This window comes from Rhinopithecus roxellana, chromosome 7, assembly GCF_007565055.1.
Source record: "Rhinopithecus roxellana isolate Shanxi Qingling chromosome 7, ASM756505v1, whole genome shotgun sequence".
Taxonomy (NCBI): domain Eukaryota; kingdom Metazoa; phylum Chordata; class Mammalia; order Primates; family Cercopithecidae; genus Rhinopithecus; species Rhinopithecus roxellana.
The window spans coordinates 8,620,590-8,640,607 of NC_044555.1; the positions used below are offsets into that span (position 1 = coordinate 8,620,590).

Genomic DNA, 20,018 nt, shown 5'->3' on the forward strand with positions numbered 1-20,018 from the left:
TTCTCCCTTACCACCAGAGATGTGGAGCCATTGTAGAAAGTGATTCAAAGAGCTTCCCCAATATGAGATATGAGGCATATTCACCCATAACAGCTTTATCCATTGGCTTGCCAATTATTCAGGTTTTGATGTGTAGAAATCCCTTTAATACACTAAGCTGTTGTACTCTTAAGCCCAAAGGCACCCCAGACCCAACACCCTGTCCATTTGCATAGGCTGCACAGGCAAGGGTTAACAGTACAACTGATGAAAATCGGATAGGCCAGCAAAGTTGTTCCCTTCTCCCTGGGCTCACCACAAAGGAAAACACTCCCATACTGGAGTGAGAAGACTCATCCCAAAGGTCACCCCCACAACCTCTGAGTCTTGTGGAGGAGACTCAAAATAAATACAGCCTGGGAGATCAAAGACCAGAGAGCCCCATTGGCTCCAGGGAAAGTCAAGTCAATACCCTAGCAGGGGAGAAGAATTGCTTCACTCACCCTGGAACCTCCAACCCCAGGAAAGTGGGGGAAGGGGGGGATCCCACATGACCTGTGCTGAAATAGGGAAGGAAGGGGAGTGTGTGATGGGACTAAGAGTTTTAGTGAGAGATATAGGGAAGGAGGGGAAGTAAACACACACAAACACTGGTGGCCACCAGAAGTTTGAGCCTCTTTGGTAGCTGGAGGCTGGAAGAAAGGACAGAAATGGCTCTGGCTATGATGGGGATCTTACTGGGCCTGCTACTCCTGGGGCACCTAACAGTGGACACTTATGGTAAGGCAGAATGTGGGGGCCTGGCTGCCATTGCTGGCTTAGGCAAAAGGCTAGGGGGTTGGCGTTTAATGTCTACTAAGGAAAGCCTATTCCTGCTGGGCAGGTGAGTGTTCTCAACCAAACTCTGCAGGTTCTCTCAGTCTTGAGCAAAAGGGACAGACGTAGTTGAAGTCTGTTGAAGAAGTCAGAAGGCAAGTTTGGACAGAAATTGAAAAAGGATTTTTCTCTTGGAAAACATCTGCATGATTTTCTAGGGCTTGTATCTCAGGGGCATCAAGAAGGCTCCCAGTGACACCTGAATTTTTCCTCCATCTACTGTCTCTCATCTAAAATTCTACCATTAGACTTAACCCCTCTGCTTCCAAGCTTTGGTCTCTGTCAAAATATATAGCCCCTGAAGAAGGAGTGTTTTCTAAGAGTTGGATAGGATTGTAGAAGTAACCTATACCACCCTTCATTGTCATGAATAAGTGCTCAAAAACATTCAGTAGTGATTGAGATTTCAGTGTTCACTACCTCCCCAGACCATCTAGTCTATCCAGGAGCAGCTCCAACTATTAGAAAGTTATTATTTGTGTTGAACTAAATTCAGTTCCCTCTGACTTCCATCCAACAGCCCCAGCTTTGCTTCTTGGGGCTACACAGAACATAGATGCTTCCTTGCCCTGTGATAGCCCTTCAAAGGCCTGAGGACAAGTATTATATCTCCTTGACTCTTCTCTCCTCCAAGCTGAACAGCCCCAGCTTTTTCAACTGGTCTTCATAGGACTCGGTTTCTTACACATTCCTGGGCTAACTCACTTCCCTATAGACATGGCTCAATTTGTCTGGGCTATTTATGGGTTGGATACAAATCCCAAAGGAGGATGGACTATTCCATAGTCGCATTATTTCCTTGGAGCTTGGGAAGCTCCATCCTCATTTATACTCCTGAGAAGTGAGATGGATTTTCAGGAAACTAAACCTGGGTAACAGCTAAGTGAGATCCAATATAGGGTAAAGGGGGTTTTTGCTGCTTCTCTATCATCCCTAGAGAAAAAGGCTGGATAGGTGTTAGTTTGGTGTCACTTGTGAGGTCAGAAAGAATCCAGCTTTCCATAGCTGACTCTGATTAGGTTACCCTATCCTGGGGCTCTGTGACCCATCAGACTCTGGAACCCCAGAGTTAGAAAAGACTCTGAATTAAGTCAACCAAAAGAAAAAATAATTTTCCCCCAAGCCAAAGAGCATTAGTGGCAGAGTTAATGCTCCTGAAAAAAATATTTTTCTTTCTATAACTACCATATTTCCATTCTCTAGTAGGTTTTATAACGTATCTCTCTACCTTCTCCAAGTCTGTTGGTGTGAGCTAGGGCTCAAGCCTGGGGCTTGAGGGAACATTTTAGAAATGTTAAATTTAAATACTGTGCTTGTGTGCGTGTGTGTGTGTGTGTGGGAGAGAGAGAGAGAGAGAGAGAGAGAGAGAGAGAGAGGAGGGCACTCTTGTTCCTTCCCCAGCCTATGAGCTTTTCTAGACCTGGAAGCAGGCCTTCCATTTGTATATAGAATCTTACACTATAGACCTGAGGCTCAGGTTATGCTGAGCTGTAAATAATATCTTCCTTCTCCCTGGACCTCATTGTTCCCAGCCCATCTGTATAGTGAGGAGGTTGACTTGACTGGCCTCAAAGGGGTTTCTCAACTGGACAGCTCTGTGGGACTGCAACTTCACTGCTAAAAAGCCTGTAGGGGCCAGAATAAGCTGCTGATCTCTTCCTGTGGGGCTAAGAGATATGTCAAGATAATCAAAATTTTAAAAGTTCTAATCTTCATATTTTATACACATTTTAAACATTTCAGAAACATTTTATAAACATGTATTATATAAGCTAATCCTCTATCCAGGAGGCATTCCAGGAAAGGGAGAGAAGCCAGTCATGTAGGGGAATGGGATAGAGACATGGAAAATGTCACCCTCTTTGTGATGACGGGAGGAAGGGGATTCAGAAAGAGACCTAGAATGGCTCTTACAAAGGAGCACACACCTAGTAAATTCAGCCTTTCTTTTCTTTAGTGCCATTACACAGGCGTCAGACATTTGCTTTTATAAGGCTGGGACCCAGGACCACAATAAGTTCAATACTGTTCCCTCTTTCTCAAGCCAAATCCTCCCTCAACAAAGCTCCTTGAGTCAATATCCAGCCCTGGTCTTTCCCCTGAAGAAGGCCAATATTTGAAGGAAAAACAAACATTTCCTGAGGGAGGAGAGCAAAGCTCAGGCATTATGGGAAAGATTTTTCAGAAAGCAGCTGGCAGATGGGGGCATATTTTTTTTCAGACAATCATGGGATAATATCTAACCCTGAGATAACATCCAGAAGCCATGTCAGGTAGGCCCAGGTAAGAGGTTGCTGGTTTCTATTGTGACTGATGGTTTAATAATTTAAGAAGGTAAGAAAGCAGTGTAGCTTCTGAAAACCTGTATTCTAGGCCTCTAGGCCTAGCTTTGACCTTGCTATCCGTGTGACATTGAGTAAGCATCTTCCTATCTCTGGGTTTCAGCTTACTCATATGTACCATAAGGGAATGTAACTAAGTGATTTCTAAAAGCTCTTCCAGCTATGCCACTCCAGAAGACTCCAAATTCTATCCTCTTTTGTACCTCAACCCCTGTTATACCAAGTGACTTGCCATTTGGTGATTTTAAGGTATCCATAATGGGCACAGTGTTCTGCCAGGAGGTGAGGGATTTCCCGAAATGGATTTTTCATACCCAATCTTCCAGGAAAACCAGGAGTATTGTTTAATTTGGCCAACATTTTACATTGGTTGCTAAGATAGTCCTGTTATTGGAGACACAGGCTGCTGTATCCTCTCTGGCTGCCCTACAACCCACAGACAACCTAGTACCTGCCCATAACTCAGTAGATTGTATCAGACAGGAGAGAGTGGTTCCTTACCATATGATGACTTCTCCTTCATGTCAATATTAAAGCTGATGACGTTCCAACCTAATTAATCTGCTTATCCAGGGAATGACATACTGAAGACTGCTATAGGATAGGAATAATTTAAAACAACTACAACAAGTTTCACCTAGGGCACGGGACAAGACTGATATTTATCCAGCACCCACTGAATGCCAGCCACATGCTAGGTGCTTTCACATGTATGAACTCATTTAACCTTCACAATTATTCTCTATAGAATCATTATTATTATTTCCACTTTACTGATAATTACCTGAAGTTCAAATACGTTTGCTATTTTACCCAAGGTCACACAGAGAGATATGTGGTAAGGCAGACTTTGCACTTACATCAGTGGTATTCCTACTACATAATACAGTCCTTCATTACCCTCCTGCTCTGATTAGGGGCTCCTACTTGATTCTAGGAAAACTACAAGGAAAGGTAGAAGGTAAAAGTCAGTGGTATTGTGGTTTACTTCACTTTGGAGATCAAAGAACCTGAGGAATAGTAAAATGTCATTTTTCTTGTGATGCCCTGTACCTATAATCCAATCTCTATGCAACTAAGAAGCACGAGGAGGAAGAGGAGATAAGAATAAGAAAAAGGAGAAGGAACAAAAAAGAACAGAAGCATAATGGAAGAAAGAGTGGAAGAAATAAAGGAGGAAGAAGGGAGAGGAAAAGAAAAATAAGTAAAAGGGGGAAAACATGCCATTTTGGGAAGTCTAGTTACAAACTCTGTCCTATTCATTCTGGGACGGAGGAGTCAAGCCTGACCTACTTTTCAAAACTGAGAAATTGAAACTAACTAACAATTTTTTTTTTGATAGGCCACACTGAGCTTTGTGAGAATTTCCAGTAAATTCCCAGGGAGGGAAAACACAAGCCAGGCCTTGCAGCTCCCCTAAGATCAGAAGGAAGACATGCATATGCATAGACAAAGGCATTTTCAACTGCTCCAGATGTCCTCACAGCAGAATGCTGCTTTGTTGCCCAAGAGGGGAATGTGAGAGTGCTTTTCAGAGAAGAGGAGAGACATTGGGAAAGTCCAGAGGAAGATTAATGGGGAATAGCCTATTAAACCAAGAGGCTTAGATAGTTTTCATGGGGTTTAAGGATGGTATATTTGTGCTTGCATGTGGCCAAAAATATGCATGGGCATGTGTGTCGATGATAATGAAATGCTGCATCTGCAATCACATGGAGGTATGAACTGTCTATAGCACAATGAAACCTACTACCTGGTGAAAATTCACCGCCAGCTGGAACATATAATCATATAACTTCTATTTCTATTATAGTCTATTAGCACTGGACCACCTAAGATTAGAAGGGACCTTAAAGAGCAATGCTAAGACCCAAACAAAGCCTAGAAATTCCCCAGACAGCTTAATTCATCCATAGATAGCTCTGATTAATCACAAAGTCCATTGTAAGGCAAACCATCCCTTCTGCGATGTGGAAGGCAGAAAAGAATATCATTAAAAGAAATAGAATTAGGAAAATAGGGCTAACCAAAATCTACCCCTCTTGTATTCCCATTTGTAGGTCTGAGTTCTGCTCTCTGCCAAATTTGAAGCATTCCAGGGAGTATGTAGTGGATCTAGCAACATGGACTTATGTTTATTTATTCTTTTCTACTCAAGGGTTTTTTCTTGGGTAAAATATGCTATTGATGTTCTAAGAGTCCGTGGTGAGGGCACAGGCTAGAGGCTTGACTTTAGTATCTCTATTAACAGAAGCCCTGATGCTGGACAGCACATTCTGGGAGTTAGAAAGCATACACTCAACCCATCCAAAAGATGTCATCTTCCATTTGCTTAACTGAATACTGGGAATTCTAGGCTCAATTAAAAGCTTTTGAATAAATATGACTGAATAGTAATACCTCATATCTTCGAAACCACCTCTCTTAGGAGAGACATGAATATATTGCCTAAATATACCCACCCCACACTCCTGGCCCCAGTTAAATAAAACAAAAAAATCTTCAAAATAAGAGCTTATGGATGGAAAATTCTGATGGGAGGGCAATGGTTGTTTCAACAGCCCCACCTCCTTCCCCCACCCGCATCCCCACCCCTAAGTGTTTCCTTCTCAAGCATGCCAAGGAGCAATCTCCCATTGTTTCTATCACCATACCCACTACAGCCAGCTTCAGGATTTCACTCAGAACCTTTTCCTCTCTAGACCAAGAATGGATGCAATCTTTTCCCCCTCAAGATGAAATTTTCCTATGTATCCTTGCTAGGAACTAAGAGAAATCAAAAGGAAAATAAACAAAAGAAATCAGGGGGAAAAAAAGTCAGGTTTACAAAGTGCAGGTTTCAAATTTAACAATAACTAATGATTTTGTTAAACAGAAATGTATATCCAGACTTCTTCCTCTCAGCTGGTTCTACCCTCAGAATTTCCTTTTTCCTGTCTTTCAGAGAACAGCTTAGGGTTGGGACCCCAGTCACTGAGTATTTCTAAGGGAACAAGAGAAAATAACAAGGCAGAGGGCCCTTTCTTGCTGATCTCAAAAGCCTACACTTTTCTCCAGGTGCATATTTACAAAAAATGAAAGATTCCAGACCCAAATGCTTAGCATTTTTGCTTCCACATCTCTTTTGAAAATGTGAAAAGAAATGTTTTTCATGGATTTGCAGAATGACAGAGCTGATAGAATATCTAGGGCACCTACCATCCAAACTCTCCACATTATAGATGAAGTAAATGAATCTTCCATGGTAGGAAGGTGACTTACCTAGGATCACCTCCATAGCAACACAGTAACAAAAAAGGGCTTGAAACTCACAAATCTAAACAATGTTAAAGGCTTTCATTCTGAATACTGATTCTGATTGACGAGAAGGCTAGCAAAGAGCAAAAGGGCACAGGTACACAAAAGTGTGATAGAAAGAAAGTTGAGTGCTTTTTCTCAGAAACCTTTTGAGGTCTGTCGTTGCCACCTTAGGTGCCAGATAGGTATGCCATCTATGTTTGCTTCTTTCCTCCGTTCTGCCTCTTCAGGACGTCCCATCCTGGAAGTGCCAGAGAGCATAACAGGACCTTGGAAAGGGGATGTGAATATTCCTTGCACCTATGGCCCCCTGCAAGGCTACACCCAAGTCTTGGTGAAGTGGTTGGTACAACGTGGCTCAGACCCTGTCACCATCTTCCTACGTGACTCTTCTGGAGACCATATCCAGCAGGCAAAGTACCAGGGCCGCCTGCATGTGAGCCAAAAGGTTCCAGGAGATGTATCCCTCCAATTGAGCACCCTGGAGATGGATGACCAGAGCTACTACACGTGTGAAGTCACCTGGCAGACTCCTGATGGCAACCAAGTAGTGAGAGATGAGATTACTGAGCTCCGTGTCCAGAAACGTGAGTCACTAAGGGGGTAGAAAAGTACTGATAATCAATGAATCAATAGTGGATGTAATTCTAGAAACTCCTGAAAAACCCAGAAGCCTTTGTTTATCTATACAGAGGCTCTCCACAGGTATATGTGCTTATCAGAGAAAGTGGACAGGCAAAGAATTATTAGGGTTAGCATTCCCATGGTTAAATTTAAGAAATTCTGGGAACGGTTCCTGACCTGCAAATCTGTATCCCTTCAAGTGTCCCAGAAATGCCAGCATCCATAGCCTAGTTACCCTGCTTGGGCTCTGGGATTTACAACTCAAAAATGAGTATATTTAATTTGTAGATAGATGCTGATAGAGAAGCTCTGGGGAATGGGAGGCAGAGGTTAGCCAGGATAAGTTTGCTTGGTGGACAATTTTACAAAGGTCTGGCCCTGAAAATCCACAACTGCAGGTAATCCAAACTCAAAACTTGAGCCCCAGAACAAACTACATTATTTTTAAAGGTCAGTTGATTTTTACTTCCAAATATTCCAAAATCCCAGGTAATACCAAAAAGTACTTACCTTCAAAGGAAGCCATTTTGTTTGTATTGCCCTTTCCTTCCTATTTCCTCCAAAGTCAGAAGCCCCCTTTAGTTCCAGTTGCAGATATATGCATGCTCTTATGCCCAAAAAGAGTGACTCGGTCTTGTGGTCCCATATCCTTATGACTGCCCAGAGTTTCCTGTCTTGTCTTTTCTTCACAGTCTCTGTCTCCAAGCCCACAGTGACAACTGGCAGTGGTTATGGCTTCACAGTGCCCCAGGGAATGAGGATTAGCCTTCAATGCCAGGCTCAGGGTTCTCCTCCCATCAGTTATATTTGGTATAAGGAACAGACTAATAACCAGAAACCCATCAAAGTAGCAACCTTAAGTACCTTACTTTTCAAGCCTGCGGTGGTAGCTGACTCGGGCTCGTATTTCTGTACTGCCAAGGGCCGGGTTGGCTCTGAGCAGCACAGCGACATTGTGAAGTTTGTGGTCAAAGGTGAGTGGCCCTCTCTCCTGGTGAGCATCTTAACAGACCAGTTTGAACCAAAGACACCTCAAATGTGCCCTTATGCAAAATAGGAATTGGGAGAATAGGGTCCCAAGCAGGCAATGGTTACACAATCCCAAATAAAAAAAAAATGGGACTGGGGACAACAGGGATAGAGACATTGCCCGTCATGCCATAGGTTAAGTAGATAAAGACAGCGAAGGAAAGAGTGAGATTTACTAGCACATTGTATTGCCAGACACAAAGTACAAGAACTTGACACATATTTTCTCATTGAATCGCCACAACTGTCCCATGAGATAGTTATCATTACACTTACTTTACAGAAGAGGAAATAGAGTCAGAAAGGGGAATCTACTTGCCCGTGGTCTCACAGCAAGGAAGTATAAATCTGGAATTGCACTCAGATTTCATGCTCTTTCTACTATGTCTGATTGTTTCTCATGGTTGTATCTATATCAGATCCTGAGCACCCTTCGAAAGCTGTTGTTTTTTGTTTGTTTGTGTGTTCTGTTTGTTTGGTTATTGTTTTGCTTGTTTGATTAGGCTTGACCTAATATATTTACATGCTTTCTTTTAACTTCCCTCCCCCACTTCATTGTAAAGCCAAATACAAGTTCTGATTTAAGTATCCTTGAAGATGGGTTCTGGTTCATCAAGATTTGACTATTTCTTACAGCACTGTCCTGGGAGCACTACGAACTATGCATATAAACACTGTAAGCTGAGGCTTAAATGAAGAGTCCAGCAGTGATGTGTCCAGATGAGTTTTCTTAGCTTTCAAGAGATCTCCTTGGAAAGAAAGATACCCCAACAAGATCACCATTGCTCAAAACATGTTGGAAACTAACTGATTTTAGGGAATTGCCCTCAGAACCATCTGAAAATTATTGTCTTCTGAGGATAGATCTGTATAAGGAGAGGATGTAAAGCTAGCCCAAATGGCTTATTACCATTTGGGCTAGGAGACTGATGTTGGTTTGAGACTCTTGTGTTTGCCTGGAGGAATTTGTTTCCCAAAGTTAAGCTGTAGTGAGGATGTATGTGCTGTAGATCATGGTTTGTTAGTTTGGGGAGGAACAAGAGTGGTCCGCCCTGAAACAGTTATATGAACAATGTCCCAGTTCTCTAAGAGCTGACAGTCTGGTCAAGCAGAGAGGGCAGGGCATGACCAGAAAGCCCAAGAATGTATACTTCATAAAGAGACTAACTGAACATTCTCGCCTTTCTGTGAGTTACTTCTCAGACCATCTAGGCAAGAACTTGCTCACAGTAAACCCGCCTGCCTATTCCTTCTCACAGTCAATGCTTATCACAGTGCTGTTAAGCAGTGCTCGCCATTGCCCCCTACTGATAGATAAGAAAACTGAGGCTCAGGGAAATTATTCTCAGCCTTCCACTCTTCCCTGCTCTGTGAGCCAAGGTAATCTTACCTGGCTACCTCTACCTGCCTCCCTGTCCACCCAACCTTGTCCCCTGGGTCTGACTCCCGGTTTCACCTCTGCCCTATGGAACTCTCAGCCCTTCACCCTTCCACCTCACTATGCACTGTTCTTTAGTTCTAGAAGGACTCTGGAGGCCCTGCTTTTGCTCATGTTCTTGGACTGCTGAGCTTTGCTCACAAACAAAACAAAACAAAACAAAGATATGAATTGACTCCACTTTAATTTGATGCTCTGCAACATCCACTGCCTGCCCCCATACTGTGTGTCTATCTATTTGCTTATCTTTGTCTCATTCCTTGTAGCAGCTTTTCAGAACATTTCTACCTTATTTAAGGCCCCCAGCCCTACTCCTAAAAGATAAGGTAACTTCCTTCCTCTGTAAGAAGGTCCAGGCCCTCTTCAGATGTGAATTTTATCAACTACCCTCCTCTCTGCCTTGATATTTCCCTATCCATTTCCTCTTGGCTCAGAGTAAGGTATGCTTTGCTCCTCTCCACAACTAGCCCCTCCTCCTGAACTCAACATCAGCTACTCCAATGCCTGGCAACACCCTTTATCCTCTACCTAAGTCAAATATATATGCATGCATAATATATGTATATATGTCAGTATGCAAGCCTAATACATACATACATATATATATATTATATTAAAAAATATTTTTCTCCATCTGCCACCTAATCTCTCCTATGGTCACTACCAACCTTCTCATGAAGGTAGCTTCCACCAGCTGAACCTCTCAATTCATTCACCACACATAACTTTGTAATTTGGGGTCATCATTAACCTCTGTATCACCAAATCCCAAGGCCTCTGCATTCATACTTTTCCTCCTCAACATCTGTGTGACAGTGGTCCCTGTTGGCCATTTATTCCTCCTCAGTATTCTTTCAGTCACTGCTATCAATGACACCAATTTCTCTTGGTTCTTCTAATACCTTCCTGAATGATCCTTCTGAGACACCTTTGCTGGCTCTTTTTTCATTCACTCCTTAATTGTAAATGTTCTCAAAGACTCAATTCTTATTCATCTCTGCATGTATTTCTATATTATCAGGAGATTTTATTTACTTCTGTGACTTCAAATATCACCTGCAGGCTGATGACTCTCAAACCATAATATTATCTGTAATTTTTTTTCCTGACTGCTAGATCCCAATGTCTAGTTACCTTCTGGACAGCTTCATTTCTAATCTCAGCTTGTTCAAAACTGAATGTACCTTTTACTCACCAAACCTGTTCCTCAAACCTGTTAGAAAACACAGCAGTATCTTTGACTCCTCCTTCTCTTTTACCTCGCGTGGTCAAATAATCATCAAGATTACCAAGTGCTGTGAATTCACCTACTGAATCAGGTATCTTATTAGGCTTTTTCTTTCTCTTCCTATACCCTCATGGTCTCATATTCTCTTTTAAAAAACAATTTCAATCGTCTTCTAAATGCTCTCCCCATGTTCATACATTCTTATGAAATCATCAACTTATTCAATATTTATTGAGTATATATTTTATGTCACTAGATTATATAATTCAAGAGTGCAGAATTCTATCTGTCTACTTCATGACTGTTCTCCAGAGCCCAGCAAAGTATTTGGCACAAAGAAGACACTAGACACTAGACGAATATTGTATTTGTTAATGAATGGGCAAAATATGCTATTGCCTCATCTTTGAAAATCCTACCCCATTGTTGTCAGAATTATTTCCAGAAAAAGAGGCTGAACAATTTTTGCTTCCTTTCTCAAAAGAAAGTAAACCTTTCTCAAAAGGTGTAACCTTCTGTTACACCCCATGGATCCTTCCAACCAAAGAACAAAGCCCAAACTCTTTTAGTCTGTTTTCAGCCTATCTATCCAGCTTTATCTACTAATATGTTTCTCCACATCTAAAACGGAGCATGCTGTTTCCTCTGCTAGCAAGAGGGAGGAGCTTATGGTTTTCTCATGTCTTTCCTGAGCAGGTACATGGCCCTGTGCTGGTGTGTGGCCTTCTACTTTCCCAGAACTGTGTCAGAACTCTTCAAAATCCCTATGGAAATCTTATTCCTCAACCGTTTTTAAGGCTATTTTGGTTAGTTTTTTGTTTTTTTTGTTTTGTTTTGTTTTGTTTTGTTTTTGCTTTTGTTTTTGTTTCTCTCACCTATTATCCATTGTCTCAGGCAGCTGTGTGACAAACGCTACCCCATCACTGGGGAGAGGCTCTTAGCACTGGGTGACCAATAAAACAAGTCTTTTGAGTCAGGTCTTTCAGGGAACCACCAGGCAGGCCAAATAATGGCAATTGTTCAAAAATGAAGTTTGTTGGGCCCACTCCAGCACCTGGAATGGGGTTGTATGTTCAAGTTTACCTCTGAGGTAGAAGGGGTAAGGGCACAAGGATAAGTTAAAACAACATAAACCTTGCTGTTCTTACCAAAACTGGGATATTTTTCTTCCATAAATTCTCTCTAAGGTGCTGCAAACCTTTGGCTATTTTGCAAAATTCTAAAAAAAAAAGTTGATTATGTCAAATTTTGCATTATTTCACTGATGTTGTTAAAAGGTAAATTTCTGGAGGTTATTATGCCACCATTTTCACTGATGTCACCCATTGCCACCTACTTTATGATACCTGCCAAGTTTCTCTCAAGAGAATTAACTACTAGGTCTCAGTTAGAAGTCAGTAAAAAATAAAATATATTTTCCCATCCAAGTTGACTCACCCTCTGAACTCTAGATACAAGTTCCTTCCAGATCTATTAATCTTGGGTTTAAAACTCTGTCCTTGATTGATATATGAAAAATGAACAAGCAACACAGGACTTACCAGCGTCATGACAGAAGTGTTGAGACAGGTCCAAGTATGGAACTGAATGGCCTTTACTTACTTCCTCTTTCCCTAGGGCATTAAACTATTTACCCAAGGGTACAAGATCCCTTGAATCGGTTCCCTTTTCCTTGCAGACTCCCCAAAACTACTCAAGACCAAGACTGAGGCACCCACAACCATGAGACACCCCTTGAAAGGTGAGTTTTACTATTGTTTGAGGAAGTAGTAGAGGTCCAAAATGGTGTCATGGTAGCCAAGGAAGGAATCACAATGCCATTGAATGGCTAATAAACAGTCAATTGGTTCCTCAGCGAGAGCATAGCAGTAAAGGAATGGAAACAAAAGAAAGGTAGCAATGATGAATATATACTTTTTTTTGTGAAAACTTCTGAGGCAAAAGGAAAGAGAGAGTTAGAATACTCCCATTGGAAATGCAAAAAAAAAAAAAAAAGAGAACACCAAATTCTATTCTGCTCCTAGTTTGACTTGCTGTGTGACTTTGGGTGTATTACCTCCCCTCTATGGGACTTCTTCTCACTACCCACACCTAAAGTAAGAAACGAGGATGCCTCATCTCGTGGTACTAGTGGTTGATAACACGGCCAGGGACTCTGGTAAGTACAGCACAAATGGCCAGAGAAGGACTCCAACGTTTGCAACCATCTCCTACCTCTCAGCTTTTTGATAGAAGAGAGATCTCTGACCCTATTCTCTATATTCATAGCAACATCTACAGTGAAGCAATCCTGGGACTGGACCACTGACGTGGATGGCTACCTTGGAGCAACCAGTGCTGGGCCAGGTAAGAATATTGTCAGGATTTCTATCTTTTCTTCTTGACTCTAAGCTTTGTGACCAAAACTTTCCATTATGCACACTGTTCTACAGCATTGAACTCTGCAAGTCATTACCTGCTATGTGCCAAGCAATGGTCAAGGACACTGAGGATGGGTAAGGTGGGTGGGATGGAGAGAGAGAGAGATACAGATCCAGGGATGAGCGAAGTCAGAGTGAGGTTAAGGGGAGTGATAAATGTGTCCTTTATTTAGTTATCTGTTGCCATAGTAATATACTTTCCAAACATTCTGAGCAAGAAATAAGGATAGAGACATTATGACATTATGACCTCAGCCAGGTAAAGATAATGGCAGAGCGTCATTGCTTGAGCTCTTAACCAGGGTTCTTCGAGCCACTTGAAGCTGATTTCTGATTCCTCCAAGGCCTTGAAGATTCCCAAGTCAGGGTCTCAGAGATTCAAATCCCAGATAAATCTTTTGTGTTTCACCTGCATCTGATAGTCAGTTGGTGTGCATTGACATGACTGCATTGACTATTGAAATAATAGAACACTCTCACACCAGTTGATAATTAGCTGCTCCCCTTAACCCCTGAACCCTCCATTATTACCTGGGGCCGCCTTGTCCCATTCCTCAGAACTCTCTAGACCACCCCCATGGTCATGCAACAAAAGGTATACCAAAGAATCTCTAAGACTCCAAGTCTACAGTAGGCATCTGTTGTGATTGGTTGGAATTAAATAGTTTGATAACTATCACTCCTGGTACTCATTCTCTGCCTGTGTATAATTGAGAGTGGACTTCCAAATGCTCTTTGTATCTCTCCTTTCCTGATTGTAGAGCTTTTTGGCTATCTCTGGGCAGCACTCAAGCCTGTTTTATGTGCCACATTTGCATTGCCATCTTTGGCTTCAAGACTTCCATAGTTCCATTCCTGTCCCAGAAGAACATCTATTGGGAGAAAAGAAGTTAGAAAATGCCTCATAGGGAGTTGGTTTGGAAAAATGAGAAAACAACCTTGGGCAAAGTCTACGTTCTTAGATATTAAGTCTGCGACCTATTTTCTCTACCAAGTTTTTAGTACTTGACTCTCTTCAAAAGAGAATATTTCTTCGATTTGTACCAGCTTATAACTTGAGTTCTCTCAGTTCCAACAAGACACTCTGAGGACCACAAATACTGGATTCCTAGGACACGATATCTTAGAGTCTCATGAAAACAAGCCAGTTGCAGCAACAAATCCTAAGTACACTGAGGTTCCTTTCCTTACACCTCTCTATCACCTGACTTAGCTTCTTAGATTCAGAATATTATAGCTAAAAGTGCATTAGACATCATTCAATCTTTTCATTGAACTTATGGGGCAACTAAGGCCTAGTGACAAAACTAAGTTTTGTCTAAGGTCACTGTATTCATTTTTCCATGGCTGCTGTAAAAACTTACCCAAACCTAATATCTTAAAACAGTGTAAATATATTATCTTTCACTTCTGGAAATAAGTCTGACACAGTTATCCTTGAGCTAAAATCAAAATGTCAGTCAGCAAGACTGTGTTCCTTTTGGAGAGTTTGGAGAAGAATTAATTTCCTTGTCTTTTCTGGCTTATAGAAGCTACCCACATTCCTTGGGTTATGGCCCCCTTCCTCCATTTTCAAAACTAACAATGTAGCATTCTCAAATCTCTATTCCTTTTTACTATGTAAACTAACATATGGACAGGTTCCAGGAATGTAGATGTGAATATCTTTAGAGGACCATTATTCTGCCTACCATAGTCATATAGCAAGTAAGTAAGAGATCTAGGACTGGAAGCCCAGTTCAGTTGATTCTTTCAGCTTTTAAGCATAATGGGAATATGTGTCTCAAGTGGCTCAGTGGAAATATGTTTTGATAAAGAAGGAAGCTGGGGACTTGACCAGAGAGTGTGATGGGAAGAATCTTTGTGGCTAGAAGTAACTGATCAGAATCTTAATAAGGTATGTAGCATTTTTGGTGAAGCTGGAAAGTCAGAATATTATTTTCTTTTTTCTAAGGGAAGGTGAAAACCTTCTGTCTTGGCCCTATAGAAAGCATAAACAACTAGCTCAAAAGCCCAGGCCAATCAGCCCACCATTGAGTCTGTAAGAACCTATTTACACATGGCATCCTTTCTCAAGTTTTTCTCAAGTGCCTGGAGTTTTTTCTCTCTGGCTAGCTAAGAAGGTTAACAGAATATGGAAAATGAAAAAGAAAAAGGCTTGGCCTAGTCTGGGTTATTCCTTAGAGTTTTTGTTTCTGGCCTTATTTTCAACCAAATACCACTTGATCTTGTTTTACTGTCTAGGAAAGAGCCTGCCTATCTTTGCCATCATCCTCATCATCTCTTTGTGCTGTATGGTGGTTTTTACCATGGCCTATATCATGCTCTGTCGGAAGACATCCCAACAAGGTTAGTCATGAATATGAGAAGGTGGCTTTGGCTCATTTATTCTTTCTGTCAGTATACTTGAGCCTAAATTCTGTATCAGGCATTGTGTTAGGCACTTCAAGAAGATCCCAGCCTAGTTTGGGAGTGAAGGTTGGGGTGCAGGGAGACAGATGTTCAAGCAAACAATGGCATAAGACTTATGGAACTAAAAGCACTAGGCTTTGGTACTCAGTCAAGTACAGCCATCTTTCTAATGAGTCACCTTGTAATGATGCAAGAGAAGGAGAAGTCACAATCCCTGCCCTCGAGTTGCTTACAATTTATTTAGGAGATTCAAGGTAGAAACATGGAATTCATCAATAACAATATATAGCAATAGAGGCTATAAGCTCAAAAACTAGAGAAGACAATCAATGCTAAAGGGATACAGAGGAAAAGAGAGCCATTTAAGGCTTGAGTAATTAGCAAGGGATTTCAGAAGGAATAATATCTTAGACCACATTTTGGAGGATGAAAACAATTTGTAAGGAGACAATATTTCAAGAAGAGAGAACTACATCAGCAAAGTTGTAAGGGCCTAAAAGACAACTAAGAGTGGGGTCATCAATAAAGAAAACTTCTGTAGATGGGCAACAGAGAAGTGCAATGGGAAAGGAAAGCTTATTCCTGATTATAGAAGGCCTTAAACGCCAGGTTAACTAATTTGGACTTTCTTCACCAGGCCTTGCAAGGTTACTAAAAATTACCAATTTTTTCAAGCATGGAAGTGGCATAATGACAGCACAGTTGTCAGAGCCATTTAAAAACTATGAACCAACCAACCAAGGAGGAAAAAAAAACTTGGGATGCTTGTTTCTAAAAGGAAAAAAAAAAAAAAAAAATACTAGCTATCTCTCAATGCCCAGTGCACTAGTCATTTTGCCTAATGTCAGTTTGTCTTATTCTCTGTACTATCTCTTACTCCAAAATAGCCTGGTTACTACCATGGGTCCTTGAACATCTCCTCCCAGGTTTCAATTATAAGCTCTGGCTTTTGCCAGTTAGCATGGCTATCACCATGAGGCTGAACTTGATAGCAGATACCTCACATGACCACAAATCCCAGGGGCACTAAAATGAAAGTATTCTCGTATAGTCTTGATGAGGCTAGGCATAAACGCTAACCACATTAAATTGTTTCTCTCTCAAAAACCTTCCATGGTTTCTTATGGCCCAGGGGATATAGGTCAAAACGCAGCATTCTATTCAAGGCTCTCTGTGATGTGGCTCTAGCCAATTTTCTCAACCCCCACCACTTCCTTATACCTAGTCTCATTTCCAAAAATTCCTCTTTCCTATCTTTCTATAAGGGAGACGGCCTCAGGGCATCAATTTAACTTAACATAATTACTGAGCACCTATTGTGTGACAGGTGCTGGGCATATTAAGATGAAAAAGACATGACCCTTGCAGTACAGGTGATCATAGGCCAATGGGGGAGGCAAGACACAGAAATGCAGGGCTCTACCATAAGGCAGAATTCCTGTGGTTTCTCTTGTTTACTTTTTTGTTGTTTAATGCTTGAATTTCCAGTTGCATCCCCGAAAAATTATAAGCACCTAGAGGGCAGTACCAAGAAACATCTGTCTTTGCACCAACCTAAGCCTTTGAACCTGTATGGAATATAGGACATTCCTCCTCCACAGACTCTAGGGGGCAATAGTGACCAATACCATGGTTTTTCCTGGGTATATGGTGGGAGTGAGTGCATTTGGGAGTGGCTTGGGTCATGGTCATCGGCATCAGACTAATCTAGCCCCTTCTTCCCGGTATCCAGCCTTACAGTCAAGTTTCCCACAAGGACTCTCTGGGGATCCTTGGGGGAGATTCCTGGGTAAAGAGCAGGTCCAGTTCCAGTGCCCTCCCTGCACCCATACCCAGAAACTGCTCCAGCCCAATATCCTGAGTCCAAGATGACAAAAGGGATAGTGACCATGTGTGCTTCCCCTTCCTTTACCTGATAAATTTGCATCTCTGTGTTTCAATTCACCTCCCCAATACCTACGAGGTGTTGGAAAGCTGAGACATATTAAAATTCCCTCCTCTGTACCCTTCCCTCATCTTTTGATTGGTACCCGGGATCCATGCTTGACCTTTGTCCACTTGCCATGAAAACTTTTGACATGATTCCTCCTTCTTTTCTAGAGCATGTCTATGAAGCGGCCAGGTAAGAAAGCCTCTCCTCTTCCATTTTTACCCCGTCCCTGCCCTCAATTTTGATTACTGGCAGGAAACATGGAGGAAGGGGGGTGTGGCACAGACCCAGTCCTAAGGCCAGAGTCCTTCAGAGTCAGGACATAGCTGTCTTCCCTCTCTCAGGCACCTCCTGAGGTTGTTGTGGCCCCCTGAACACAAAGGATAATTTAGATCCATCTGCCTTCTGCTTCCAGAATCCCTGGGTGGCAGGATCCTGAGAATTAATTGGCAAGAATTCAGGCAGAAGGGTGGGAAACCAGGACACCAGCCCCAAGCCCCTTCTTATGGGTGGTGGACTCTTGGGCCATAGGGTGCATGCCAGAGAGGCCAACGACTCTGGAGATACCATGAGGGTGGCCATCTTCGCAAGTGGCTGCCCCAGTGATGAACCAGCTTCTCAGAATCTGGGCAACAACTACTCTGATGAGCCCTGCATAGGACAAGAGTACCAGATCATCGCCCAGATCAATGGCGACTACGCCCGCCTACTGGATACAGTTCCTCTGGATTATGAGTTTCTGGCCACTGAGGGCAAGACTGCCTGTTAAAAATGCCCCACTAGGCCAGGATCTGCTGACATAATTGCCTATTCAGTCCTTGCCTTCTGCATGGTCTTCTTCCCTGCTACATCTCTTCCTGGATAGCCCAAAGTGTCTGCCCTGCCAACACTGGGGCCCCTGGGAGTCACTGGCTTTGCCTTAGAATTTGCCAGATGCATCTCAAGTAAGCCAGCTGCTGGATTTGGCTCTGTGCCCTTCTAGTATCTCTGCTGGGGGCTTCTGGTACTCCTCTCTAAATACCAGAGGGAAGATGCCCATAGCACTGGGACTTGGTCATCATGCCTACAGACACTATTCAACTTTGGCATCTTGCCACCAGAAGACCAGAGGGAGGCTCAGCTCTGCCAGCTCAGAGGACCAGTTGTATCCAGGATCATTTCTCTTTCTTCAGGGCCAGAGAGTTTTTAATTGAAATTGTCATTTCACAGACCAGGGTTCAGTTCTGCTCCTACACTGTAAGTCTAATGTTCTGACTTTCTTCTGGTGCTCAATAAATAATCACAACAGCAACTTCAGTCATGTTGGTCTTCTCTCACAGTATGGTAGGAACTACTAAAAGTAATTAAAGTGAGACTAGTTAAGAAGGCTGGGGCCCCTGAGAGTATGGATGTCACTTTTGCTTTTTTGGTCTTTTCCCTTCCCACACATGCCACTCCTACTTCACTCCACTGGTAAGCCCAGCTGGAGCACAGTATTCACTGATTAAACAGTACTCCCCTGGCTTCCCTTACCCAGCATGTCATCCTGCCAGGTCCACCTGGATGATTCTTCCCACATCAACTGGAAGCCTGAGAAAGAAAAAGTCCTGGGCTGGGCACGGTGGCTCACACCTGCAATCCCAGCACTTTGGGAGACCGAGGAGGGCAGATCACGAAGTCAGGAGATCCAGACCATCCTGGCTAACATGGTGAAACCCCGTCTCTACTAAAAATACAAAAAATCAGCCGGGCGTGGTGGCGGGCGCCTGTAGTCCCAGCTACTTGGGACACTGAGGCAGGAGAATGGCTTGAACCCGGGAGGCGGAGCTTGCAGTGAACCGAGATCGCGCCACTGCACTCCAGCCTGGGCGACAGAGCGAGACTCCGCCTCAAAAAAAAGAAAAAAGAAAAAGGAAAAAAAGAAAAGAAAAAGTCCTTCTGTCTCAGGGGAATATGAATGCAGAGATGAAGGGATTTCCTTCTTTCCAAAGTATGGATGCACCACTTCCACTTCTTTGAAGCTTAAAATCTTGGGGGTAGTTGCATTTTTCACAGGTTATCTGCTTTAGCTCCTGGCCCCTTCTTACAATGTGAGGTGGGGATAAGAGCAAGAAATCCTTTCTTTTCAAGGAAGAATAAGGCTAGGAGTGTGTGTGTGTGTGTGTGTGTGTGAGAGAGAGAGAGAGAGAGAGAGAGAGAGAGAGAGAGAGAGAAAGAGAGAGAGAGAGAGTTTGTATGTGTATATAAGTTCCTACTCCTACACCTTTAAATCAGGCTCCCCTGTGAGGAGGACCTGTTCTGACCCAGGTCGACATAGCTTTGTTTTCTCCATGTGATTAATGTCAAATCAACTTCTGCACTCTTCAAGGAAGTGCCATGTTGCTACTTCTGGTTCCCACGCAGCCCCTAGGTCAGTTCATGTTTCACAAGGAGTTGCTCCCCTTTTGCGATGATTACAGAAGTC

General features: G+C 42.6%; 1 protein-coding gene across 2 annotated transcripts; it reads left to right on the forward strand.

Moving 5' to 3' along the window:
- Positions 1-578: 578 nt before the first annotated feature.
- Positions 579-18,866, forward strand: VSIG4 (V-set and immunoglobulin domain containing 4). Of its 2 annotated transcripts, XM_030934451.1 has the most exons (8): positions 579-759; positions 6,725-7,081; positions 7,811-8,092; positions 12,492-12,554; positions 13,082-13,159; positions 15,478-15,582; positions 17,746-17,767; positions 18,107-18,866. In XM_030934451.1, the coding sequence occupies exons 1-8, from the start codon at positions 690-692 to the stop codon at positions 18,342-18,344; spliced, it is 1,215 nt and encodes a 404-aa protein (XP_030790311.1). In that variant the 5' UTR covers positions 579-689; the 3' UTR covers positions 18,345-18,866. The 2 variants fall into 2 exon arrangements, with proteins under 2 accessions (XP_030790311.1, XP_030790310.1); XM_030934450.1 differs by lacking the exon at positions 7,811-8,092 and having other exon boundaries at positions 581-759.
- The last annotated feature ends 1,152 nt before the right edge of the window (positions 18,867-20,018 follow it).